Source organism: Myotis lucifugus, unplaced genomic scaffold (assembly GCF_000147115.1).
Source record: "Myotis lucifugus unplaced genomic scaffold, Myoluc2.0 scaffold_134, whole genome shotgun sequence".
Classification (NCBI taxonomy): domain Eukaryota; kingdom Metazoa; phylum Chordata; class Mammalia; order Chiroptera; family Vespertilionidae; genus Myotis; species Myotis lucifugus.
Genome location: NW_005871182.1, coordinates 1,741,643 through 1,769,608, shown reverse-complemented (window position 1 = coordinate 1,769,608; position 27,966 = coordinate 1,741,643). Strand labels below are relative to the sequence as shown.

The window sequence follows — 27,966 nt, the reverse complement described above, 5'->3', positions numbered from 1 at the left end:
TGTAGGGATCCTTGCCTGTGAGACTGCTATGGCATGCATCTGCTTGCTATTAAATGTTTCCCAGCTGAGGCACACGCTCTCCCCAGGCCCCCAGAGCCAGCAAGAGGTCAGAAAGTCAAGGCAGCAAGAGCCAGAGGGACAGCCCCAGAGAAAGTGACCCTCAGCTGTTGAGAGGAGCCTCAAGCACCATTTCCTTTTTCTCGGGAGATGGGAAAAGTGCCAACACAGAAATCTCAGGCCTCCTAGATCTCTCCAGGGTGGAGTCTTGGAGAAGGGAGGGAAGAGAGGCAGGGCAGGAAGGTGGTGCATGTGTCCAAGTGGCTGTGGGGCGAGGGGACTGACACCCCCTTCCTACTAAAATAAAAAGACAGAAACTTCACCCCCCTCTGCTGTCTCCTTCCCATTTTCCTTCAGCTCAAAGAGAGGCACAGAGCTGACCAATGGTCTCTGTGAGAGGAGGCTAGACCTCTTAGCCTTGACTTTCCTTTGCCCTTCACTTCATGAGACAGAGGAATGTGTGGATGCAGAAGGAAGCCCAGAGGTTTGGGGGCCAACTCCACTGCAGAGTGGCAGGGAGAGGTGGTTCCACAAGGGCGGCCTAGGTAACCACTGGGCAGTCTTCAGGCCAGTGGGATGCTGTGTGTGGATGCTGCCATGGCAGCCCAATCCCCTGCCAAAGGTACTACCAGGGATCTCAGGAAAGAACCCAGCCCCTCCCCCTGGCCGCCCATGGAATGATGCTCTGTGGCCAACCGGGTACCAAAGGATACATGTGCTGTATTAACATGAACACTAATGACAAACGCACTACAGTAGTGGGCACATCATAGATACATAGAATATTCTCTCTATAGTCTGAACATAGATATAAAATAAGTTATACTCGTTTTTGTTTTCCATCACAGTGGGAGCATAGCATTCAAAGTGATTGGTTCAGTGGCCGTGAAGCAAATCAGGGGAGAGACCATGGAGGCGGGAGCAGGGCATGGAGAATGGTGGGGATGTATCGAGGACACTGCAGCTGCTGGCGGTCCTGCCAGGGACACCTCAGACCTCTGAGCTGTCCTTCTGAGAATCAGCATGAGGTCCCACATCACAGAGTCAGTGACTGTATTTGCACTGGGATGACTCAGCTCTGGTGGGAGGTGGAGCAGGGACAGGCAGCAGCAGCATCCAGCAGGCAGGCCCACTCTCCTGCTGACGCTGTGGGACTGCGGCAATTTTAGGAACATGGGGCACAGAGCCAGAAGGCACAGTTTGCTTCTGCGATGTGACAGATGGCCAGACTGATGGCCCACCAAGGGCTGCTGGCCCTTCCCGCTCGCCAGCCGGCTCTGGGAAGCGGAGGGGCCTGCAAGCTGAGCTCGCTCTCTGTGGCTGGTCGTGGGCTAGCGATGCTGGGATCTTTGAGGCAGAAGGAAGAGCGAGGCCCTGGCTCTGAATCCTTCTCCATCATGTGTGACCTCTGGGACTTTGGAAGGTCCCTTAAACTCTGAGTCTCAGACTCCTCATCTGAAAAATGGGGGCACTAATGCACACTCCCTTGGGGAGTGATGAGGGCCCCATGGGCTGATGCCTGTAAAGTGCCGAGCACAGGTCCTGACATACATGAGGGGCTGGGTAACGGTGAGTCTGGGCACCCACACGTCAGAGGTCAGGTGGAAACAATAGGAACCTCACAAAATCTGCGGAATGAAGCCACCTCCAACTGGCTTTGAGGAGAGGATGACAAGGCAGCTCTCCTGCTTTCTTTCCTGCCAGCTTTCCGACTCTTCCCTCTCCCTGGGATTCTTTGAAATAAAGTGTTGCGGGGAGGAGGCTGTGTGTGTTTCAAAGCCAGACTTGCCGAGGCAGACGGAGCCTGAGGCCGCAAGAAGGGAGTTCAGGGCCATGTCTCTTCAAGGCGGGGACCTGGGTTCAAGGCTGAGCCCTGATTCCCGGGGACGCCTCTCCTCCCCGCCCCCTCCTTGCAGCAGCCCCTTCCCACACACCTCCCGACCTTGGAGCAGATTTCATATTAGGAAGCCAAAGACAGGGAGAAAGCTCAGAAAACAAAGTGAATTGTCTAGTAAGTGAAAAGTATTTCCATCTGTCCTGAGTCCAGGGAATGTGGAGGTGGGTGGGCCATGTGGGCGGTGAACTACCTGCCTCTGCAGGAGGAGGCGGGCCTCTGGGCAGGGGAAGACGGAAAGGAGGGAGGGATGGAGACGGAGGCTTGGGAGCTGGGACCCTGTGCTTCTGCCGATGCTGAGAACTTGTGTCCAGCCTGGAAACCTGGGGATGGCTGATCCCTCTCACCTGCTGTGCGGTTCTCCAGATCTGTGCCCGTGAGTGTGTGTGTGTGTGTGTGTGTGTGTGTCCGGCTCTCCCATCTCCTGTAACACCTGCCTGCTCTGAACCTCCTCCTCCCATCACTCGGCAACTTTCCTCTTGGATGGCGGCAGGAGGTGGGCGGGCAGCTCGTTGGGCAGCTCATGCCCCTCCAGCTTGACCTTGATGAGGTGGTTGGCCAGTGCGAACTCCTCGTCATCCAGCATGCCATCCTTGTCAGTGTCCGCCAGCTTCCAGATCTTGCCCAGCACGCTGTTGGGCAGCTTGGAGCGCAACATCTCCTTTTTGGCATTGGCACCCGTGATCTTGCCGTCCACCGGTGACAGGGTATAGAAGATCTCGTCGTACATGGGCTTGTCCCTGGCCACGATCCACTCAGCATCACCGATGCCCTCCCCAGCCCCCTCCCCGTAGCCGTGCCCGAAGGGGCCATGCCGGGTGCCCTCGAACGCGCCACCCTTCACCATCGGGGCGGGCCGCTGCGACTCCTCCTGGCGCACCAGCACCATGAGCTGGGCGATGTCGTGGCTCAGCATGTCATCCACCACCTCCAGCAGCTTGCTTTTCAGGGGCTGGAATTTACTAAAGTCCTGGGCCTGCAGCTGGTCCTGGGGAGAGGGGGGAGAAAAGAAGGTGAGGCAAAAAGACAGTGGGAGGAGTGCCTTCCCCTGAGGGGGAGGCTGTCTTCCACTAATGCTGGGATGCCCACAGCCCTTTGGCCTGAAGCCAAACTGAGCCACATCAAAATCATAAAAGATATGAGAGAGGAGGAGGAAAGCAGGCACATTGTGTTGAGGCTGGGATTTTTCAGGAGAGAGTAGAACCGCTTCAGGGGCTGGGAAGGAGCGAGACGGAGCTTGGGGGTCTCTCTACTTTAATAAGGTTACACTTGAAAACACAGAGTGCTTTTACTACATGGTCTTATTCGCTCCTCTAGTGCCCTTCTGAGGGAGGGAAATCACATTTCATCCCCATTTAGGGAGGAAAGACTGAGGCCAAGGCAGCTAAACACAAATCATCATAAGAGCCCAGGGTTACCCCTAACCAGCTGTCCTCAATCAGGATGCTCCTCGGAATCACCGGGAGAGAGTTTTCACTGACTGGCTCCCCTCCCGAAGCCCCTGACACAGTAGACGCAGCGGGCACGCAGATTTTGCAACAGCTCCCCTCCTGCCTCCCCACGACACCCCCGCCACACGGTAAGAGAAACTCGCTCCACTTTGCACCTTCTTGTGATTTTTTGAAAGGTCCTGAGTCTAGAACGCCCGGCTTCCCCTGGGCCTCAGGAGTGACGAGGTGAGAGCTCTCCGCTCCCGCCCTGGCTAGGCCACGGCAACCTCAGGACCCGGGGAAGAGGCCAAGTGCACAGGGATAGGCTGGGGACAGGCACCTCGAGTTCCTGCAGAAAAATTCCACCAACACCCACAGCTACATTCCAAGAGTGAGTGTTAGCTTGGGCGTTTCTCATCTCCCTTCAAGGACAGGCTGAACCAGGGCAGTGGGGGCTGGGAGGGGAGGAGGGCAGGGGCAGACCAGCTGTTTTCCTGCCCTCAGGGCATGACCTCTCAAGGTCCCTCGGGTCTCTGTCCACAGCTAGGTGTGTTCGGTGGGTTCCCAATATCTTCCAGGGGCACAGTGGCTGTGCGCCACGCCCCCCCCATACATTCCCCCAAAGGACAGCCACTTATGTTATTGATCAGCATACCTAATAGCAGGAGATGGACTCATTTATGTTGTGAAAGAATCTCTCACATTAAAAAAGGGGTTGTATGGTCCCTTTCAAACATCAGCTTCCCAAATGCTTGATTACAGATCATTAAATTCTTAATGGAAAGAGAAACTAAAAGTTGACCATGTGCCAGGGCACAGTCGATTGAGACACAAGTAACGTTAAAGTAATTTCTGAAGTTAGTGACGGGCTTGCGGTAGGCGGTTAGAGGAATGAATGGATACATGAACAAATGTATATTTTGAATGTCTACTTTTTAAATCAGACAGGAAACTAAAAGTGCCTATTTGAGACTCTAGGGCAGGGGTCCTCAAACTACGTCCCGCGGGCCACATGCAAATACAAATATTGTATTTGTTCCCGTTTTGTTTTTTTACTTCAAAATAAGATATGTGCAGTGTGCATAGGAATTTGTTCATAGTTTTTTTTTAAACTATAGTCCGGCCCTCCAACGGTCTGAGGGACAGTGAACTGGCCCCCTGTTTAAAAAGTTTGAGGACCCCTGCTCTAGGGAGTTCTGAAACCCCAGTCTTGAGCTGAGAAACTGGTTCCCAAGCTTAAGATCGAAGTCAGCAACAAGAGCAAAGTCAATATCACTGCTACGTCTGCGGCTATTAGAGAATTTCTCTAATTCTCTGATTTTTAAAAACACCATATTTTGATATAATACAGAGCCATGAGAAGTTGCAAAAATTACATGGGTAGGTAAGTCCCTTTTGCTCATCACCCAGCTTCCCTGGTGGTAACATCTTACTTCATTTCAAGGGCGAGTCTGTGCTGGGCTCTGTACTGAGTACCTTATAAGTATTATCTCACGGATGCTCACAGCATCCATAGCTGAGTATGTCTGGGGCCTTGACTTACAGATGAACAGACAGAGGATCAGAGAGGATTCAGCTGGTATGGGGAGGTAGTTTCTTGCTTGGACTTTGGGGACAGCTCCTGGCTTTTCTATTAGCAGCCCATGTGAATACTACACTCAGAAAACTGCAGGCAGTTAACTGCGAAGATTAATTATCTTTGTATATTGCAATTTGCTAATCCATCAAAGGAGGATGAAAACGCCTTCTGCAGAGGGCTGATTTGGGGAATGACAGGAGTCACCATGTGTGATGGTCCCTGGCTCAAGAGAGGGGCCTGTAGTGGGCTCCAAAGATGGCACGCTCCTGTGCAGACTTCTTCTCCATGGCCTATGTCCCCAGCCACTCCTACGTACTTGGGGGCCTGGAGAACCTTCATTAGGTGACTTGTCCTATTTCACAGGACGTGGTGGTTGTGACTAGGGAACTGGAGCTACAGATCCCAAACATCATGGGACACCCCTGTCCTACTAGGATCACTCGGGCTCCACATTTCTCTCCAGCCCCAGATATGACACCTGCTAGGCCAGTGACAGCACCAGGAAGGACAGACCTAGGGCATCTCCTCCATACTCAGGCTGCTCACTGCCCTTTGTCCTGGAGCCCCAGACCCTGGTTACCTGCATCCTCTTCAGGTTGGGAAAGTCCCCAGGCGAGATCTGGTGCTCCCTCTCGATCCGGCCGTAAATCTCAGCCAGGTTGTTCACCAGCTCCTTCTTCTTGTTGTCCTTCCCGAACACGGAGGGCATCTCCTTCTTCAGAGAGCTGATGATGTAGGCGTGGACCTGAGAAATGGGCAGAGAGAACGCTTCTGATCAAGACCTCGATCCATTCCTTCCTTCTTGGTGGCTCGCATCCATCTCTTCCCATAAACCCCTCCTCCTCCTGCTCCTACTTCCGAAATAATTTCTGTCCACCCTCTTGCTCTCACACTTCCTGCAGCACTGAGCTGTTTTTCTAGATCTCGGGAAAGGCGAGATTGTGGGGAGGTTAAGGTCAAGGCAATAGCAGGGATGGTAATACTGGAGATGATGCTGATGAGGAAGACAACAACAATAGCTAACATTTACTGAGCACTTTTGAGGACACAGGCATGGCAATAAAGGGTTTTACATTCTTATTCTACTCTATCCTCCAACCCTTTCATTTCACAGGTGAGGAAACAGGAGACTGAGGGCCTTGCTGGGGGTGGGATCAGTTTATAAACAGTGGAGTGGAGCTCCAATCTGGCCATCTGACCCCAGGGCCTGTGATCATATCAACCCCCGTATCCTGCCCCCTGGCTGCCAGTGTGGGCATGGCTGAAGCTCATGACGCAGTAGCTACAGAACATGCTCACATGGGCAGGCAATGCTCAAGGTTGCAGGTAGCTCTTGCAGGAGACTACCTGTTTGATTCCAGTAGTCAGCTCTTGTGGCTGACCTCCCTGCCCCCAAACACTTGGTGCCACCCATGCTGCCCATCCCCCCAAGGGCGGCCTCACCTTGGCCAGCCTGGCTCTCTTGATGAGGTCATTGAGCTTGCGCAGGGCAGCGTTTCGGGGCAGACTCTGAATGTCCTTGAACAGGTCCTGCTCCTCGGCCTCAAAGAGCTTCCGGTTGTCAGGGATGAGAAGGGGGTGGGACCAGAAGGAGCCGATGTAGACCCGGATCACCTCCGGGGTGTTCACTATCTTCCCCAGGGACCACATGAGGGCCCCGTACACCCGCATCACCACCCGCATCTTGTCCTCGTGGTTCTTGAGGGCCTTGATGACTTCTGAGAACTCATCAGAGATGTCCAGCTTGTGGGCGTCAAGAACTCATCAGAGATGTCCAGCTTGTGGGCGTCAAAGAGCAGGATGATGCGGTCAACCCGCTCGGCGAACCACTCGAGGACGGCAGCAAAGTCATACCCTGCAGGCAGAGCGACAGTCAGGGGGAGGGGCATTTGGGGCAGAGGCTAGGGGTTTGGGGAGATGCACCAGGTGCAGGAGAAATAATACCATCTTGGGAGTCAGATCTGGGTTCAAATTCTGGTTCTTCCACTGTTTTCACGATTTGGCCTTGAGCAAGTTACTCTGTGTCTCCAAGTCAGTGCGTTTTCATCTATCAATGGGCATACTGATAGTACCTCATTAAGAGAACTATAAGGACTAAATACACTGAAAGCCCAGCATATAGTAGCTGCTCAATAAATGCTAATTATTATTAGCACCATTAGTCCTATTTAGTCTTTTGATTCGGGGAAACCAGCCCTCTCCATCAAGGAGCAGGGCCTAGGAAAGTGCTTTGGGCGCCAGGCTCTGCCCAGTGACCAGGCAGGGATAGTATCAGTGCCACCTAGAAACAGTCACCCAGTGACTCATCCAGGACCACCCTGCTTGTAGGAGGCAGTGGTGGGGCGCGGTACATAGCTCTCTAGCCCCAGATCCAGTGCTTGCTCCGGCTGGCAAGATGTTTACAGCTTGACTTCATTTCACACTCACAGCACCCTCTGAGGTAGGTGGGGTGAGGAGTACCATTCCCACTTTCCAGAGGAGGAAACAGGTTCAAAGATGAGGTGAGAGTTAAACAGCAGGCAAGGGGTGGGGTCAGGACTGTGCTCCCTGCACATGCCACGAGGACAGCAGTCCAGCACCTGGCCACATCCCTGCCTACCCGCTCTACCCTGCCTTGCCCTGCCCTCCCCACTGCACAGGCCCAGCCAGCAGCTCCCACAGAGCCTGGGAGGCCTGTGCATTCCCGTTCCAGGTAGGCCTGCAGCCCGCAGCCAGCACCTGCTCCCCTGCCTGCGCCGCCCCAGGGATAGCTCCTGGCTATTTCTAATCGTCCCTGTGGCATAGCCTGGTACACTGGTTGCTCCCACCTCCCAAAGGCAGTCCTTCAGAACTGTGGGCAGGAAGGGGGCAGAGGGCTCAGAAAATCAGGGCAACCTCCAGGACGGGTGTTTAACCCTTTGTATGCAATTAAATTCAAAATATTGTGGAGTGTGGAGATGGTTTCCGTTTTGGATGCATGGCAGTTAACTGGCTAATTGTGCCCTAGACTCGGCTTATGTACAGCCAGGAGTGGGAGCAGCTGAAAGGCAGGTGCCGGAGCCAATAAGGAAAAGGGCATGGGACTGGCTCTCCCATGTAGTCACTGTGTGGCCTTGGGCAAGTCTGAACCTCAGTTTTCTCAGCTATAAAATGGGGACAACAACTGACTAATGAGGGGTCAGTGGCAGAACTACGGCAACAGGATCCGACTGCAGAGGGAGGGGCTGTGCTGAGTCGGGAGGCTCCGCCCCAGTGCCTGGGGTGGACAGGACACCAGTGACAGGCCCCCTTTCCCTCACTGGTCCCAGGAATGGCTCTCAGACCCATAACAAGAGCTCTAGAGCACCTGCAGCAGCCTGAGGCTCATGACATAAGATATGGCTATGGGTGGGGGAGATTCGAGCCCCAAGAGACGGAGGGCGAAGCTGGCCTTCCTGGAATTGCTTACAGCAAGTCCGCTGGCTCCAAGAGACCTGGACTGCAGGCGCCCGGCCCAGAGACTGGGCAGCCTGCAGGGACCCGGGCCTCTCCCCACGGCCCCCAGGCTCCAGCCGACTGGCATGAGAGTATTCCTAAGTAATGCCAGGCAGGCGGAAATCAATGAGACAAACCCAATAAGCAAGGCAGCTCCTTAATGACCCACTGGCTTCCTTCGCAGTCTAAAGAGAAATTCAGGGGATAAGGCAGCACATTTGCCACGCAATCTCATTGATCCTCATAACTCTGCTGATGCCAGGGGTTAACAGGGCATGCACATCTTACAGGGAAGGGAGAGGGAACAGAGATGTTAAGGGGCTGGCCCAAGCTCACACAGCCAGGTGGTGGCAAACTTGGGACTAGAAACCAGATCCTGGACTCTTGTCCACCTTCCCTTCTTGCTCAGAGCCATGTGCCAGGCTGAGCCCAGAGGGCTGAGCCCTCAGAACAGGCAGTTACTTATGGTCCTGCTCTGCCTCCCCCCAAATCTCTTTCAAGATTTAAAATAAAATAAAATAATAACAAGGCATCGATTTCCAAAAAGTGGGAAGAATTGAGATGACTACGGGAAACAAATGCCACACTGTATACCTTCCAGAAGAAGCCTGCGGGCTGTCAGCAAGCCCTTTGGAAGGCATCGGGACTCTCCTGCTGCCCCAGTGAGGCCCAGGAGGCCCCCAAGTGCCGGCCCTGCTCCAGCAAGGGTGCCAGGGACGAGCCAGGGCTGTGAGAGTCAGCCCAGACCCTCCAACGTTCCCCAGGGGATGAGTCTGCCTTCATGCCTACTCCCCACCTCCATGAAAATGGGCTGAGAAGCCACTAGACTGGGAGTCAGGAGGCCGGAGTTCCCATTGCAGTGTTGAGACCTGGGCAAGGGGTTCACCTGCTATAGAGTTGCTGAGCTCACCTGTGCAGGAAGGGGCTTACTGAGCGGGATGTGAGCTCCATGTCCCGGGGGGTGCTTTTGCAGGGTGGGGCCGGTGGGGACTTCTAGCTGAGCAGCCGGGAAATGCGGTTCCCCAGTGAGAGGACACTCAGGCTTCCGGGACCCACCCACTTCTGTTGCTTCCTTGCTCCTTCCCAGTAATGAGTCTGGGCCGGGCACATCCTGTCACTTCCCGGAATGCCTCCCTGCCCTTCTGCTGCCCACCTAGTGCATCTCCATCCGGAGACAACTGCTGCGCGTGACCTCCCAGGCCCAGGTTCTGGGGTGCCCCCTGCGTTCTCCCACCCCGCAAGGCACCTACCCCAGGCCTGGGCAATGAGGCCACACCCTGAGCAAGGACCACACTTTGTCCAGCTCTGGCCTGGGGTCTGAGTCCTCCTCCGTGAAGCCTGAGGCCTGGGGAGCCCTTGGGAGCAGCTCACTTTCCACATGGGGCCCAATGGAGGCTCTGCCAATGTCACAAGGGTGCCTTTTTCTGGGAGACACAGCCCTGTGCCAGGCACGAGGCTTGGACGCAGCAGAATGTGGCCTGGATTTCAGGCTCCCCACCCCCCTGAGCAGGGTTGGAGGTTCTGCCCTGCCCTGGGCTGGCTGAAGGGAGGGAAGAAGTGCCTATCTGCCCTGTGACCAAACCCGGAGCCCTGAGGGCCCCAGACCACAGCCAGATAAAGTGCGTTTGGTTCTATGTACACACTTGGGGGTGTGTGTGTGCACATGTGTATATGAGTGTGGGTGTTTATGTGTGGATGTGTATATGAGTGTGGGTGTATATGAGTGTGGGTGTATGTGTGGATGTGTATATGAGTGTGGGTGTATATGAGTGTGGGTATATGAGTGTGGGTGTATGTGTGTGGATGTGTGTATATGACTGTGGGTGTATATTTGTGTGGGTGTATATGAGTGTGGGTGTTTATGTGTGTGGGTGCACATGAGTGTGGATGTGTATATGAGTGTGGGTATATATGTGTATGGATGGATGTATGAGTGTGGGTATATATGAGTGTGGGTGTATATGAGTGTGGATGTATATGTGTGTGGGTGTGTGTATATGAGTGTGGATGTATATGTGTATGGATGTATGTATGAGTGTGGGTGTATATGAGTGTAGATGTATATGTGTGTGGATGTGTGTATATGAGTGTGGATGTATATGTGTATGGATGTATGTATGAGTGTGGGTGTATATGAGTGTAGATGTATACGTGTGTGGATGTGTGTATATGAGTGTGGATGTATATGTGTATGGATGTATGTATGAGTGTGGGTGTATATGAGTGTGGCTGTATATGTGTATGGATATAGGTATGAGTGTGAGTATATATGAGTGTGGGAGTATATGAGTGTGGATGTACATGTGTGTGGATGTGTGTATATGAGCGTGCATGTTTATGTGTGTAGGTATAAGCTGGAGCCTCCAGCTTCTACGGCTCTGTGAGGAAGGAGGAGGAGGGACTCTGCATACTGGAAACCCTCCTCATTTGGGGTCCCCTGACATCTGGGAGTGTGTGATCCTCCCTCCCCCGATTTCCTGGTCTCCTTGGAGAGCTGAGTCAGCACTGCCCGGGCTGACGATGCAGTGCTGCGGCCCAGCGCCCAGCTCCGGTTTCCACCACAGGCTGCTTTGCTAGCAGCTGCACTTGTAGTCTGGACACGGGAGGGCAGCGAACAAACTGGCCTGGGCAGCACTCATGGGGCATCACTTCTCCCAGAGGTGGGGCTTAGTCGCGTGAGATGGGAGAGGATAGGAAGATGGCCAAGCAGCCAATCTGCACAGGGCAGCCCCTGAGGCCTGAAGATGAAGGCAGGAGAGAAGGCAGAGGGGTAGAGGAAGCATGGAATGGGACGGGAGCTGAGGAAGGCAGGGATCCCCGAAGCAGGGCGGCCACACACAGCTGCACAGGCTGTGCACCCACAGCTGCAGGGAGGCCATGCACACAGATGACCCTGGGGCTGCGGAGCGGTGGCCCTGGCTGGCAGGTCGGGGGAAAGGAGGGAGCGCTCTGAGATCCAGACCCAGAGCTGATGACCATTGTCTATGACCATCCGTGGACCTCACAAGGTCATACGATGGGTCGTTACTCCTCGTTACACATGGGAACAGTGAGACCCAGGGGGACATGTGAGCTGTTGAGAGCCGCGCAGGTCCTAAACCCCCATCTCTGAACTTGAGTCCAGCCTCCTTGGAAACCTCCAGACCCACCTGTCAGGCGGCACTGGCCCTGCAGGTGCAGGCCCACCCACCTTTAGGGATTGAAGTCTGGCTCTCCGGAGCCACCTGGAGGAGACAGGCTGCCCATGGGAATCAGTGCAGCCTGGGGGAGCGGGTGCTGGCCCTGGCAGGCCGTGACCAGGCAGACGGGGGTCCGAGCCTCCTGCTGCAGCATGGGCAGCCTGCAGAACACACCTGTCTGTCTGTCTGGGTCACAGAGCACAGGGGCCGAGGGAAGTGGACAGCCAGCTAAGGGTTTCAGGGCGAGGCGAGAGTTCCAGCCGCTGCCCAGGCCAAAGCCATTCCTTCCCGGATGCTGACTGCCGAGTGCTGATTTGGCTCTAGCCCAGCTCCCAGCTCCGCTATCGGAAGGGTGTGCCTCGTCTGCTTTTCTTGCCAGACATACAGGGCACAGAGAGGGTAGGGTGTCACCCGGGGCACACAGCACGCTGTGGCTGGGGAGGCTGGGGGTGAGGAGCCGGGAGCAGTTGTTTTTAGCTTTGAACAGCATCGGTCTAGCTGTAAAAGGCAGTGATGATGATGGTGAGGATCTCTAACACCTCCTGCTAACTGGGCACTGCTATGTGCCAGGCAGAAGGCTCTTAATCTGTATTATTTCTTTTAATCCTCAAACAACCTATCCGGTAGATAGAATTATTTCTCCCTACTTTACAGCTGAACCAACCAGAGCAAACTGACCTGCCCCAGTTCACGCCGCCAGGAGGTGGCAGAGGCAGGCTTGGAACCCTGGCAGTCTGGCTCGAGTTCTAGCTCCTAACCACCCTGGGGGCGGCCTCCCTCATGAGCGATTACCCCCTTTCTGTCTGGAGTGAGCAGTTTTCAAAGTGCTCTCACATCCCAGCTCCCGTTCCAGGGCCCAGAGCATGCTGTCCTCAGGCTGTGGAGGTGAAGTTCTCTGCCTCGCCCGCCGGCCCTGCAGGGCTGCAAGCTCCGGGGCGGAGACTGCAGGGACTTCAGAAGCAACCAGGGTCCGGCCCGCGTTAGGTGTCGCTTGGAGCATGAATAACCTCGATGAGGGAGGAAAGGCAGATACTGATGTCTCCCTTTTACAGAGGAGAAGACAGAAGCCAGCTATCTCCTGAGCCACAGTAGACCCACCCTTGTCCCCTGGCCACTGCCTCGGACCATCCCATACAGCACACAGGGCAGCACTGGCTCATCAGGGGACAGCAAGGCCCTGGAGGCCTCGCTCCTGGTATGGAAGCGAGAGAACATACCAGGAAGAACAGAGCACAGAGCCAGCCGACCCTACCTCGGCTGATCCTCTGCTTTTCCCCAGAGAGGATGCCTGGCGTGTCGATGATGCTGATGCTCTCCAGCACGGGGTTGGGCAGCTGGGCACACACGAACCTGCAAGGTCGACAGGAGTCCGAGGTGAGCCACTGTCCTCTCATTGCCTCACACACCCTTGTTTCAGCCGCATGCCCACCTTCCCTGCCCAGGGGCAGAGGTTCAGAAACCTGGCTGCCTTCCCATGCAGACGCCCAGCTCCAGGTCAGACTTAGCCCCAATGCTGGGCCCAAGACCTGTATGCTGAGGAAGCTCCCGGGGGATCCTGGGCAGCCAGGGTCCTACACTGTGACCCCTGCTGTCAGGGACACCAAGATGTCCAGAACTTGAGCCCTGCTCCCAGGGAACCCAGTCTGGTGAGGAGAGGAGGCATGCACGTGGCCAACCCGAGGGAGGCCAAGCGAAGGGTTGGGGAGATTCAAGGTGGAGAGATGGAGTCCAGGACAGCTTCCTGGAGGAGGCGGCACTGGAACGGGCCTTGATGAAGGGGTCACACCACCCAGAAACATTTGTTTAGGCCTCAAAGGGCTATCCAAATATCAAACTTTGCTATTAGGATAGCAGTCAAGCCTTATTCAAGGAAACATTTATAGTGTTACATCCTGGAGTCTCAACATACACGCTGGTAAACCTAACTTAGATCCTTCTTACTTCAGCCTTCTCTCTCATATGCCATTTTTGGTGGAAGCTAAAAAGGTGTCTTACTCTCCCACGTATATTATGTGAAATGGCAGAGATGCAGGACACATGGGGAGAAAAGGGGGGGGAGGGCTTCACAGAGGAGGCCGAACTTGAACTAAGACTTCAAAAGATAATCAGCATTTGCCAGGCAGATAAGAGTGCAGGCAGGAAGCGTGTGTGTGTGTGTGTGTGTGTGTGTGTGTGTGTGTGTGTGTATCAGTGGATGGGTAGTAGAGAGAAGACAGTACTCCAGACTGAGATAAGGGGTAACAGTGAAAGAGCAGTGTTATGGGTTGAATTTTGTCCCCCAAGGAGATCTGTTGAAGTCCTACCCCCCAGGGGGTCTAGGATGTGGCCTTATTTGGAATAGGGTCTCTGTAGATGTAATTAGTTAAGTGAGATCATATTAGAGTAGCGTAGGCCCCTAATCCAATAAAACTGGTGTCTTCTTTAAAATTAAGTTAGGGTAACACCGGTTAATAACATTATGTAAATCTCAGGTGTAAAATTCTATAAAACAACACTCTATAAGATAAGAGAACACATGTGAAGACAGACATGCACAGAGGGAAGACGCAGAGAACTAACAAGAACACCTGGGCAACCAGGAGAGGGAAGAAGAAAGAGAGGATGCGCCTCTAGAATCTTCTGAGGGAGCATGGCCCTGCCATACCTTGGTTTCAGCTCTGGCCTCCAGAACTATGAGATAACACATTTCTGTTGCTTTAAGGCACCGAGTAGTAGCCCCAGGTAACTAATAGAAGTAGGTGCAAACGCAGCATAGAAATGAGAGAGATGTGCACCATTCCTGTGGGTACACATCACTGAGGCGAGGACAGGAAGGCTGGAGTGGCCAGAGATGAAGCTAGACAGGGAGGAGGCAGGAGGCCAGATCACAAAGGGCCTTACATTAAAATTTTGGATTTTATACTGAAGGCAGTAGAAACCCATTGGAATGCTTTAAGCCAAAGAATGACATGATCAGATATGATGGTTGTCAGCATGTCCAGTTCAGTTCCACAAATATTTATGGAGTGCCTGCTACATGCCTGGCACTATCCCAGATAAGGGGGGTAGAACAGTAAGTGACACAGCCCCTGTCCTGTCGAAGCCCATGTTGTCCATTACACTGGAGACCCAGCCACATTCTGCTCCTGGGGTTCTATGGCACACCCCAGTGTTCTACAATACATCCCCCATCTTGCTGAAGCTAGTTTGAGCTGGGTTTCTGTCATTTGGTATTTGGGGCCAGGATTGTGGCTGAGGCCAAACCCAGGCCAAGCATATGGAGTAAGAAGGGCAGGGGGTGATGATGGGCCAACTAAGGGTGACAGCAAGTCATCAGGGCCAGAGAAAAAGGGGACACAGAGGAGACTGGATGTAGAGAGGGCCTGGCCAGGGAGGCAGGAGGAGAGGGGATGGTGGTCAAGAGAGACAAATACCAAAGAGGTAATGTAAGGGTGGAAAGAGGCCCTGCTTATGATCACTAAGAAGTCACGGTGACCTTCACACAAGCAGCTGTGGTAGGGTGAAGCTACATTCCACAGGCTGGGGGACAGGAAGACACGAGGAGATGAAGCCAAGAAACTTGGCTGTGAGGAGAGAGAGAGAGAGAGAGAGAGAGAGAGAGAGAGAGAGAGAGAGAGAGCTGCTGTAGGGTTTTCAAGAGGAGATTTTTGTGTGAAGGGAAGGAGCCAAGGCAGGGTGAAGTGGTCAGAAGGAGAAGCAGTCACTGATGGGGAGGGTCCCTGAGAAGATGTCCCGTAGCCCAGGACATGATGTGGCAGGAGTTAGACCTTGTGAGGACAAGAGAAGCCACAGCTCTCTACGCCCCGGGTGGAGGAAGTGAGGACAAAGGCAGATGAACTTGTTTATAGGTAGACTGAACAAACAATGAGATGGATCTGGGTACACACCACTGGTTCCCATTCTCTCTAGAAGGGAAGGGAGGCCAAATGCTATAAGAAGGAGGTGAGGTGATTGGAGAAGGGCGGGAATTTGACGAGGGACACGGTGTAGGCTTCTGAAGGCTGGCTGAGGGGCACAGAGATGGGCACCCGAGGTCTGGGGTGCAGCCTCCTGTGAGTAGCTGCAGTAAGCTGCCCCTCTCTCCTGTTGCCCTTGCCATGGACATGCCTGGCAGATCCCCAGCCCATGGTCAGAAAAGCACGAAGCTTCTCCAGTTCTGGTCACAGGGCTCCTGCACTAAGCCACATTCTTTCATTCCCCTCTGGGTGGAATGTTGTTTGCCTAGAATGTTGGGTTGTTGTCGTTTTTACACTTTCAGTGTCACCTCACTCATCTTTGATCACCCATGTCAAATGCCAACTTCCCACAAGACCATCTCAGTGCTCTTGCCTCGAAGGAGGGTATTAGTATTATCCTATTTCACAGACGAGAAAAGTGAGACACAGAGAAGTTAGGTAATTTGTCTGAGATCCATGGTGCTACTTGGTAGGATTTGAACCCAGGTCTGTCTGAAGCCAAAGCCTATATAGCCTTTCCCTCTCCTCTAAATACCTCCAATTAGGGAAAGTAGTTTAAAAATTTCCAGTGCAATACTCATGCAAACATGTGGTGTGGGTTTATAGAAAAAGTGCAATCAGGGGATCAGGTTAAGCAGAAACAGGAAGACCTGGATCAGCCTACCAAGCATTCCCTAGAGCTTTTTCACTCAAATCATCACAACAACTCTGGTGTCTGTAGGCTTTTACTTGTGACCTGTCCAAGGCCACACAATGAGGTTAGGAGGAAAGTCAGTGCTCAAACTCAGGACTTCCACCTTAAGTCCAGGGTTCGTTCCACCAAGGGAAAACAATGTCCAGGAACAGAGAAAAACCTTCCTCTGCCTCCTTCCACTTGGATGCACATCCCTTTGGCAGCGCAGGCAAAGGCTGGGAGTGCTCTCTGCTCTTACTGGCAGGAGGTGCATATACGGGGCGGGTGTGTGTGTGTGTGTGTGTGTGTGATTCACCTTGCGGTACCCTTCCCTGCTCCTTGACCAGGAGGAGGCAGCCTAACGTTTGCAGCTCCCACATCCCTACTCTATAGTGACTGGCTCAGTTACATTCTGAGCAAGGAAGGGACAATCAAGAGAGCCTTTAGGTATGGGAAAGGCACCACGCCTCCCAAGACCCGGCCCTGTGCTTTCCCTTCTCATACTCGAAGAAGAAGAAAAGTCAGTGTGTATATCCCCTCTGCACTCACCTGTTCAAGAAGGCATTGCCAAAGGCGTTGAGTTTCCGGAAGGGTTTCTTAGGATCCACCACCAGAGCGTTCCCAGGGATGACCCCCTCCACCTCACCCTGCATCACAGCAATGAAGGAGTCGGTGGTCGGCTCGGGCCCAATCCTCATGCCTGGAAAATCCTGTTCCAGCAGGTACCTGGCAGAGGGAGCACAGTCATAAAGCAGGGATGCTGCTGGTAGATCAACACTGAGCATCTACCACAAGGCAGGACAGAAGGGCAAGGTCCAGAGCCACGAGATTTCTCGGCAGGGAGAGAGGACTGCAAGGCAGGGTTTCAAAGACATGGTGGAGGAGGTGGGATTACCACTGAACTTAAAATACCAAATCTGTTCTTCTTGGTTCTTACCTTTTCCTCTCCCCGAGTCAGTAGGGAAAAAATGCAAGGTTTGGGCTCGGGGCTGGAGCATGGGCGGACAGTGATTGCTGCACAGATTAATGCAGACTTTACAACTGAAGGTAACCTGCTGGCAGATCTGCATAAAGACTTGGTTAGAATTAGAGCATCCATGGACTCTGCCAGGTTTCCACGGGTCATTATTTATTTATCTGGTTAGTCAGTCCTTTAATAGAAAACTAGCTCATACATGAGACGAAAATACAGCCAGTGTGCCTGACCCGCGTGGCTCAGCGGTTGAGCATCGACCTATGAACCAGGAGGTCGTTGTTCAATTCCTGGTTCAGGGCACATGCCCAGGTTTCGGGCTGGATCCCCGGTAGGGGGCGTGCAGGAGGCAGCCGATCAATGACTCTCTCTCATCATTGATGTTTCTATCTCTCTCTCCCTCTCCTTTCCTCTCTGAAATCAGTAAAAATAAAAAAATACAGCCAGTGTGACAGCTACATTATGAAAAGTGGGTCTCCATTCCCTCTAGACTTTTGGTCCACTCTCTAGGTGCCAGGTCCCTTTCTTTGCTCTTCTCCTGGCCAGAGCAGTGACAGCCCAAGGCCATGCCCCTCTAAACAGCCCCCTTTAGAAGTCAAAAGCAAAGGCACATGATGAGCCAGAGAACAAAGAGAACAGCTCCTAAAGACAACTGAGTCTTTTAGAAGAAGCTCAGAACAGCTTTGGGCCCAAATAGCATGAGGCTGGATTCAGGGGAGGAGCCCAGAACTGCCTCCGGTTGGGACTGACCAGAGGAGAGTCCCAGGGGCATCTTCCAAGACCATGATGGACGAGGAGCTAAGGGTGTACTGACCAACAAACACAGACTCTGGGGGAGCCCTCACTGTGCTGAGAACCTCCTGAACTTCGAGGGCCCCCAGGAGAAGAGAGGTCGAATCAGAGGCTGTTAGTTGGGAGGGGAACATGGAGACCTCCTGGACCAGTGGTCCTCACCCCGGCTTCACAGCTGAGCTACCTTGGAGCTCTAGCTAAGGTGCCTGGTCCCCACCCCCGGAGGTTCTGACCCATTCACTCAGAGGCGGGGCGCTTTTTTAGGAGCTCCCCAAGTGACCCAAATGTGCAGCTGGGGTTGACAGCACTCCCATTTTACTGATAAGACCTCTGACACTCCATAGCATTTCCACATGCCAGGCAGCACACCAATCATTTTGGGAACATTATCTCCTTTGGGTCTCACAGCAGCCCTCTAGGTAGGTATTGAAGAAATGGAGGCCTGGGAGGGGTATGTGACTTTCTCCAAGTTAAATAGCTAATAGTAAGAGCTGAAACCCAGACCGAAATCAATCTAACACCAAATCCTTTGCTCTTCAACCGCCTTCTACCCTGAGGAAGTCACCGCAGAGAGAGCTGATCCAGGCCCCACCGAAGGTCAGGCAGAGCTGGGACCAGAGGCCATGTCTCCAGGGCCCAAGTGCTCCGCCCATCCCATGCCTCCCCTAGGTGGGCCTGCAGCAGTGGTCCTGCTCTGCTCACAGGCTGGTGGCCAGGGAGACGCGCTGGGGTTTCTTCTGGCTCATGGGTCCCCTGCCCGTGCCTCCGAGAAGGGTTCAGAGCTGTTACATGACTCTGTGGTTCAGGCAGTTTAAGTAGGTTGCTATGGGTCCTCCCCAGGGAGCCAACAGAGAAGCTGGTGCCCAGAAGGCTCCCCTTCCACCTGCTGCCGGCACACACTGGAGGGTTTAGGTGGCCTGGGGAAGCCCTTCGTCTCCCTCCAGCATCCCAGCCCGACAGTCTGGGTGTGAAGCAGGATTTCCTCCATCAGAGGACCATTGTGAAATCTGGCACTGCGGCTATGAATGAGGAGACTTCCAACAGCTGCACACTGGGCGAGCGCTTCCTGCTTTCTCAATGTGCCTCCTCCTCCAGGCCCTCACAGGAGAGGCAGGGAATCTCAGCAGCCCGGGGCCAGCAGGCCTGGTTTTTGAACCAGGAGGGACATGCCTTTCAGAAGGCACTGGGCCTCTATGAACCTCAGTTCCTCCCTCTATAACACGGGAGGTAATAGTTCCAATGTATCAAGCACCTGGGATGTGCCAAGCACTGTTCTAGATTTTCTATGGATTATCTCATTTCATCTTTACATCTACTCTGAGGTGAGTACTATGACCCTCATGGTCAAATAGGCCTAATAAGAAAGCCCACCTCATAGGGTGTTCGGAGGGTTAAACTAGTTACAGTCCTTCAGCACTTAACCCAGTGCCTGGCACCCAGATTTATCATTCCATTTTAAAGAGCGGGAGACAGAGGTTAGACAATTTGCCTCAGGTCATGCCATCGGTAAATAGCTGAGCTCGGATTTGAACCTGTCACTTGGATTTGAGAATTTATGTTCCTAACCACTACCGTTACTATCTCCTTTCCTGCCGTAGGTCTCCTCTTGACCAGGAAATGCAAAAAGGCTGAGCCCCACATGGGACTAGAATGAGGAATGGGACAAGAAGGCCACGAAGGAATATGGCTTGGCAGGAGGCCGTCCAGGGCCCAGGCCATGGGAGAAAGGTAGGCTCTGGGTCCCACAAACCCAGCAATGCACTCACCTCCATACACGCCTGCCCTAGGGGTCCTCAGCGAGGCCTCAATGAGTGACGCGTGGCATGCAAAAGCTGTTGCTATCGAGTGACCAGAGCAGGCCCTAGGCCCACTGGCTCTCAAAGGACATTCTTGGGACTTAAAAATAGTAAAGCCAGATTTCCCTGGGAAGACGTTTCATGAGAACCAACACCATGCCAGGGGAACCCCATCCATTCTGTCTGTGTGCCAGGAGCCCCTGCCCCGTGAGCACGTGGGTGAGAAGCCCTACGCGGAGCCCTGTAGTCCGGTGGCAAGTGTGAGTTCTGAGGCAGGAGGGGCTGGTGGGTGACCAAAGGCTCGAGGGAAAGCTGACACAGACAGAAGTGGGAAGAAGCAATTCTGAGGCAGCTTTGAGAACAGTCAGACTGAACAGGGCCGAATGGCAGTGATGGAGTTTCCTGCTGACCCGGGCGGCTCAGATTCCATCCCTGAGAGACGTGCTGTGAGATCAGATGATCAAAGGGTGACTTCCCAGCACGACAGGGCCACTTCCCGGGATGAGCCGGAGCCCCAGCCTGAGTCTGTCTGAGCCAAAGACAGGAGGCTGGGCCGCCTGTCCTGCCCTTGTGGCTAAACCCACATGAGCCCAAACTTGCTGACCACACAAGGGCCTGGAGGAACACAGAGTCCAGAAAAGTCACCAGCACATCCAGGGACACAGTGGGGCCGGGCAGAGAACCGGAGCCGGGTAAATTCTCAGGAACATTTGGGTATGGCTTGCAGCACCGAGTGCCCCCTTCACAAAGCTTCCACTGTGTCCGGAAAGGACAACCTATTGAGGGATCTCATCACTGCTGCTCTGTGGGAAGTGATACAAATCGCCTCTGTTGCCAGGCGCAACCATTCCCACGGCAGCAGACACAAAGCCAAGTGAATTCAAGCCTGGGTGGGAACGGCTGAGACCAGGACGTGCAGGGGTAAGGAGGGGCTGCTGAGTGGCAGGTGCTCTTCTGGGACCTTTACCCAAATTATTCCACTGAATCGACCCTACAAGCACTGTGGGATGGCAGCATTATTTCAGTTTTGCAGTGGAGTCAATTGAGATATAGGTTGCCCAAGTTCATGGCCAAATGAAAATATTTAGCAATGGTAAGAGCTAAGATGGTGCGCTGTGCCCTCCGCCCCCCCCCCCATGCCATCCCCCGCCATCGAATGAAAAACAAGTAAATACTAAAACCATAAAATAGGTGTATGGAAGTCCTACACAAAGCTGATTTTTTCTATGAGAACCACTTTTCTGTATGTTTTGACTCAGTAAATTATTTCATGGCATTTTCCTCATTTGTGTGTGTGTGTGTGTGTGTGTGTGTGTGTGTCCTGCTTGCCTGGCACTCTAAGCATGCGGTCTGCTTTAGTGGTGACCTAAGCACCCAGGGAGAGGCATGGAGCCAAGACTCTTAACGCAGTCTGCTTCCAAAGTACCCCTCTCCAGAGCAGTGGGCCAGACCTCGGCTGGGCTGCCGCTGGGCCGGTGCCACGGAGGGAACAGAGGGGCGGGCTCCGCAAACATGCTGCCGTGGGCTGGGCCCTCTGCCTCGGCTCAGCCCAGAAGGCACCTTCCTGGGTGGCTCCTCCATCACAGATAGGACCTTGGACATATCACCCAACAGCCCAGTGGCTGTTTCCCTGGTTTATAAAAAAGGAGATAATCCTTGGTTTCTAACTAGCCAAAGGGACGGCTTGAAGGTTTTGATATGACACCCATGAGTTTGGGAAAAACAAAGGCTACACCAGACATTTGCTCACATTGGAAGAGACAATAATTAGAGGAAACAAACACCTCATTGTTGCCTGTAAGTACTCAGTGCATTTCTAGAGTCTACAAATCCAGTCCCGATGCCGCCTCAGTGAGGCCTTAACTGATTCATGCCGTCATCCCAACCCTGACTTACACTCTTCCCAGAAAATCACATAGCTGTTAATTTGCATATCTTTAGTAGATTCTGAAGGCACATATCACTTTCTGCCTTGTACCATAGGTATTCGTGTTATAGATCTGAATCTTTGGTCGTCTTACCTATGGACACAGACAATAGGGTGGTGAAGGCCTGGGATGGGGTGGGAACCAGGTGGAGGGGGCAATGGGGGGAGAAAGGGGGAACATCTATAATACTCTCAAACATTTTAAAGATTTTTTAAAAAATTAAAACGAAAAATAAAATTAAACAAAGTCCCAACAATCATACTTGCCCTGTCAGCCTCAGGGGTTTTAGGGAGACTGTAAAGCACCCCAGAGACACAAAATGAGGGAGTAGGTGGGGGAGACCCCTGATGGTGCAGTTGAGGTCTGAGTCAGCTCTGTGCTCCTCAGAGCAGAGCAGCCACCACTGTCCCTGGGGCACAGCAGCCTTTGCCACCGGATGAGGTGACCCCAGCACAAAGACAGGTGGCCACACTGCCAAGCCTCCCGCTCCCCTCCCCTTCCCCGCCCACTCCCCAGCACTGTGGCTCAGGCCCCTCTTCCAACTCTTCCTGCACACCCCCCCTCCCGCCCCCTCATCCTGGCTGTGGGAGGGGCCGACAAGGGCTTTCCCCACCTCCTGAGGGCCAGCCTCTAAGCCTCTGGTTAGAGAATCCACTTTCTAGACCCAGAAAGAGGAGAGGGAATGATAAAGCCCCAAGCAGAGTGCCTGCAAAGGAATGAGCTACATTGGTCCTTTCCCCTTCTAAGCCCGAGTAACCATCGGAGGCAGCTGTTATGATTCACACGATAGAGGTGAGGAAAGAGGAGGGATAGATCTTGCTAACAAGGCCTCTTGTTGGTGTCCGCTGGAGCCCAGGTTCTGCTGAGCAGGCTGTGTTCTATCCATGGTCTGGCCCCGTGGTCAGCAAACTGTGGCTCGCGAGCCACATGCGGCTCTTTGGCCCCTTCAGTGTGGCTCTTCCACAATATACCACGTGCGGGCGCACGTACAGTGTGATTGAAACTTCGTGGCCCATGAGCAGAAGTCGGTATTTTGTTACGAACCCCCTAAGGGCCAAGGAGCCCCCTTTCCCCCCGAACCACAGTTTGCTGACCCCGGTCTGCCTCGTTGCCAATCCTGATGGGGGGGCCCCTTCTCCAGGGTCCTTCTCCGTCCCAGGCAGTGCTCCGCCTGATGCCCTCCACACACCTGACTTCCAAGGCGGATCTTAAGCTGGACCTGGGGCAGGTGGATCCAGCCTCACTTAGGGCCCAGCAGATCCGAGCCCTGACAGGAAAAGGATGTCCACTGAGCTCAGGGTGGACAGGACAGAGGTGTTGCAGGGACTGTGCCTGGTGGGATAGACCTGGCAGAGGTCAGTGGGTCTACCTGGAAGCGGGTGGGATGGTGATGCTGTAATGTACGGGGTGAGGCCTAGGCAGTGAGGATGGAGCAGCCACAGGTAAAGGCTGAGTCACTTTTGAGGAGGATTCAAACCTCCCCCTGAAGAAGAGGGAGAGGTTGAAAGGGTCAGCTAGTAGCAGCTCCCACTGTGTGCTCATACTTCAGAGTCCAAGTCATGCTGTAGAAGGGCCACCTGAGCCTTGAGATCAGCCCAGACCTCCCTGTGCAGACACAGGCAGCTTGGCTCTGGGAGCCCTAGGCCTGACCCCCGACCCCCAATCCTCTATTTGGCCTCCCTTATGGCCCCTGAGAGCGCTGGGCTTTCCACAGCCCTGGGACCAGCCGGCTATTCACCTCTGTGACCAGGGGGCCAGATGGGGCAAGGGAGGAGGGATTCGAGGCTGCCTGCCAGGGGAAGGAAGAGCGAAGGGAGAAAAACAGCAGAGGCAGGGAAAGGCTGCCAGGCCCGAGGGACACAGAGCTACTGTACTCCGAGCAGGCAGCCTGTGTTGGAGGGAGCAGCCACCAGGCCAATTTATTGTTTATTTTATTACTCTGGGTTGCCGGGCCGTAGGCCAGAGAAGTTATTTCAGGCAGAGATCATAGCCCATTAATTAGTTGTTAGAAGAATGCCCTTTTCTGCATGTTCTTCCTGAGAAAAGGAATAAACCCTGCGGCAAGTACATATAACTGAAAGTGGGTGGGCACTCCCGCGGCAAAGGCCCGGGGCTGGGAATGAAGAGGCCAGTCTCTATTCTGGAGAGAAAGGTCCCTCGCAGACTCAGCCTGGGATGGAGGGGAGAAGCATGGTGTCCAAGGCAGGAAGCAGGGATGGGGAGGACGGAGAGGCCAGGGCACCCTGAGAATCTACGCCCCGCGCACCTTCCTACCCCGGTGCAGCCTGGGAGAGGGGTGTTATACCAACTTACCCTCTTGGAGAGCAATTCAGCAATAGGACTCTGAATAGCAAAATTGAAAGTAAAAGAATAAGTAAATAAAATAAATAAACAGACACAACGCTGCATAACCTTTGGCCTAGTGACTTCGCTTCTGGGAATCTCTGAGAAAACAGTCAGTGTGTGGAAAAATATTACCCACAACGATATTCAGAGTGATACTGCAATAGCAGAAAAATCAGAAACATCCTAAGACATTCAAAAGAAGTAGACTGGAGCCGTGAATAATTGCATATACATACAGCGAAATAGCACGAGGCTCTCGAAAAGAATGCTTACAAAGATTTTTAAACTTACATGAGAAATGCTCCTGCTGTCAGCGAAACAAATCAGCATACACAATTACATTATGAATGATCTTAACCGGTGATAAAATAGCTAACCATACTGGAAATATGTACATATGTATATACATGTGAATGATATCTAAAATGGTTTCCCTGGAGTTGTGGGATTATGGGTGATCTTTCTTCTTCTTCCGTACATCCATTCTCTGCATTTTCCAATTTAAAGAAAATAACTGTTCAGTGGATTTAATGACAAGGAAGGAAAACATGCAATTTGGTTTGGGAAGGCGTCCCTGTGCTGTAAGCCCTCCTTCCTGCCCTGCTGGCCCACTCTCCCCCAAGGGGAGGCGGCTTTTGATGCATGAGCTAAATTCAGTTACTGACATGAGTGGGGAGAGAGAACTCTTGTACTTGGAGGATAAGAAGCGGAGGGATCTGCCCCTCCCGGCCTTCCTGTTTCCCTCAGATAATGAATAATCTATGGTAGCTCGACCCTGCCACTTTCTGAGACCCAGTTAACAGCCAGCATGACTCAGGCGAAACCAGGAGAGAGTCTCAGACAGAGGCCCTTAAACCGGTCTGATGCTTGGAGATCCAGCACCCTAGGGACACCTGCCTTTCCCCACTTTCCCTCCCATTCTGCAAATACGGGGAACCTCCCGTGGCTGAGACCCCAGGCGAGGCCCCAGGAGCTAAGGCACCGTTGTGTGTGCTGCTGTTACAGGAAAGAGAAGCTCTAAAGAACCAAGGTGTGTCCAGAGGGCCAGAGAAGGCTCTGCAAAGGCAGGAGCCGTCTGTTAATGGCCAGGACTTCCCGTGGGGGCATAATACAGGCCAGAGAAAGGACACAGGTTACAAAGGAATCGTGCACAGAACCCAGGTACCTCTCGAGTGTGTTTGGCAGCAATGGGTATGTAATAAAGTAAAGGAGATGGGTTAGATCAGAACCCTTGCCCTGAAGTCCACGGTGGTCCTCAGGCCCACAAAATTATATATACATTTGTGATGTATGTGTATTTTTTTCTAAAGATAAGTGCAGCTTTCATCAGATTTTCAAAGGAGGAACTAACTTTTAAAAAGTCAAGAAGCAATGGGTTCAATTCATAGGGAAGGGTCCTTGTAGTTCCAACAATATAAGATCCAAAAGCCAACCGGCCCACCCACCTCTCCCCCTCCCCAACCTGGGTACCAAACTTGTTCAGAAATCACTCAGTTTCTCCAAGCAACTGAGCCCAAGGCTATCCGCCTACCCAAGGGCGAACTTGATCTGGTGGTCTATTCAGACACCACATGTTAGTGTGGGGCACGCGCAGCTTGCAGAAAGGGTGTGTTATGAAAGTTTACCGTTAAGAGAACATTTGTATCTGGAGAATCAATAACCAGACTGTTCCCGTTGCTGCTTTTCTTGCCGATCAAAGACGAGAGCTGAGTGTTGCAGGTGCTCAGTCAAGGAATGGAAACAAGAGCACCCCGCTTTAAACCCGGCAGAGATGAGCACCGTTGACTTTTGGAGGCCACGGGACCCATCGCTACGCTGTAGGAGCCTGCCTCTCAACACAGAGGACCATAAGCACCAAGGGCTTGGCCAGGGCTGTAGATGAGGCCAAGGAAAATGGCTGGCCTTGAAGGATGTGGGGCCTGAGGACTGGAGAGAAGCCTGTTGTCTAAAGATAAGAAGGATTCTCATCCCTCTAGGGGCCCATATGCGGACCTCTCTGAAGGCAAGGTGGACACGCTGACTTCTGGCGGATCTCTCCAGCCCAAGGACTCAATTCAAGAGAATGGATGACTCACCCTCAAAGTCACAGGCATTTGGCCAAGCACCTCCTTCCCTGGGTCCAGGACCAGCATCCCACATTGGCCTCCCCCCAGGGAGATGCCTCTGGACAGTGCATCTACCCTCTCCATGTCTCAGTTATCTCACCCGCTAAGCTGGATGAGACAATCGTCAATATCCCTTCCTCCTCTAAAAGACTTTAATATTATTACCGAGCCATTAAGACCAAACAAGGGAAAAGATTTTAAAAAACAACATGCACTTTCTGGATATACTGCTTCTGTCCAGTCTCCAAGAGATACATGTCGGAGCTCTGCTCCTCGAAGGAAAATGATAGAAGGACAAGTGGCGCTACCAGGCAGGGGAGCCACAGGGTCCCCAGCCCACCTCTTCAGCTGGAACTGTAAAGCCCCTACGTGAATGGCGGAAGCCTTTAAAAGGCAAGGGAAATGGAAGTGGCCATAAAGGGCATGTCCCTAAAAAGTGAGGGTGTAAGACATGCCCACACGGGACTCTTGGGATAAGGGATTTCTCGCTCGTGCCTCCTGGGCCTTGCTTTCACCATCCATAAAATGGGAAGAATAAGATGGCTCTGGTTTTTAACATTTCAAACTGACCACTTGAGCCAGGGCTCTAAGTACAGTGGAGAGGCATTAGGTAGGAGGGGGTGGGGGACCAGCAGTGAAATGGTGGGATAGGCTTTGGACACATGGTCATGCAAGATTTCTTCAGAGTCGTGGAGAGAAGACAGTACCCAGCCTGGAGGGGGCACCAGGAGTGAATGGAAGGCATAAGCGCTGGGGGCAGGGTGGGGCTGCCGGGGGCGCCCTGGGCTGGCTCACCTGATGAAAGTGGTCTTCCCAGTGGAGTACTGGCCCACCAGTAAGACCATGGGCTTGTTGTCAAAATCGGCATCCTCCAGGGCGGGCGAGTGAAACTCGTGGAAGCGGTAATGCTCTTCCAGGGGCAGCAGCTTGCTCTTGTAGAGTTTCTTGAGCCCCTCGCTCACCGTCTGGAAGACCTCGGGGTCCTTCCTCCGGCGGTCGTCGGTACCCAGCCAGCTGAACATCGCGGCGGCTGCTCGCCCCCTGCGCGCAGCCCAGCAGGAGGGCGCGGAGCCCCGCGTCCGGTGCCCTTGGCTCCTCGGGGGAAAATGCCTCGCAGGGCGGGCCCGCTGGGCTCGGAACCGCGCCGCCGCCTCACCCAAGCGCGGGGCTCAGCCGCACCATGACCGGGGCGCGCGGCTCGGAGGTCCCCGGAGCAACGCCGCGGGGCGGAGAACGCGCTCTTTCCAAGCTCCTGGGACCAAGCCCAGCCCCAGCTTCATCCAGCGACCAAGGCCGGAGGGAGGGAAGAAAGATCGGGGCTGGGCGGGAGGGTCGCGATCTTGGAAATTAAAGTCAAACCTGTAATTGAACTGCCAGATGCCGGGGTCCGGGCTCTCCCCCCAGACCGCTCCTGCTCGGACCCGGGTATAGCTAGGGGGTGCTTCGGCTGCGCTCCTGCCCAGCCCAGTCGCTCGGGGGATGCGGCGGCGCTCCAGCCCGCGGTCAGCTCGGCGTCCGCTGCCCCAGGCGCCGGTTTAAATGCCAGCGGTGCAGGAAGCGGGCTCCCGGAGGAAGTCCCCGAGTACTGGCAAGGCCGGCCCGGCCGGCGGGTCCCGGCGAGGAGAAGCTGAGCAGGGCGCAGCCATGTTTGTGGGCAGATGCTCCGCTGGGGACCCGCGGCTGCTGCCTGGGAAGCCAGGGATGCTGAATCCTGTGGGAAGGCGCCGGTATTTCAGTCCAGGCCTCGGAGGGTTCATCTGGGAACAGCGCCCTCTCAGGGACAGCTGCGAAGACAGAGCTGAGCT

The 27,966-nt window shown here is 53.7% G+C and overlaps 1 protein-coding gene across 1 annotated transcript; it reads right to left on the bottom strand.

Moving 5' to 3' along the window:
• Positions 1 to 2,303: 2,303 nt before the first annotated feature.
• EHD3 (EH domain containing 3) lies at positions 2,304 to 27,669 on the bottom strand. Its single transcript, XM_006094344.3, has 7 exons — positions 26,957 to 27,669; positions 16,771 to 16,947; positions 12,845 to 12,942; positions 6,733 to 6,815; positions 6,404 to 6,697; positions 5,541 to 5,705; positions 2,304 to 2,939 (listed from the first exon to the last, which is right to left on the bottom strand). Exons 1-7 carry the CDS (start codon positions 27,181 to 27,183, stop codon positions 2,412 to 2,414), a joined length of 1,572 nt encoding a protein of 523 aa, XP_006094406.1. The 5' UTR covers positions 27,184 to 27,669; the 3' UTR covers positions 2,304 to 2,411.
• Between the last annotated feature and the right edge of the window lie 297 nt (positions 27,670 to 27,966).

Excerpts from the sequence above, each read along its gene's own strand:
- EHD3 (XM_006094344.3), bottom strand. The coding sequence starts at position 27,183 with ATGTTCAGCTGGCTGGGTACCGACGACCGCCGGAGGAAGGACCCCGAG. Across the intron at positions 6,816-12,844 it reads AAAGCAGAGGATCAGCCGAG|GGTATGACTTTGCTGCCGTC; the intron begins GTAGGGTCGGCT and ends CTCTGCCTGCAG. Across the intron at positions 5,706-6,403 it reads AGAGAGCCAGGCTGGCCAAG|GTCCACGCCTACATCATCAG; the intron begins GTGAGGCCGCCC and ends CCCATTTCTCAG.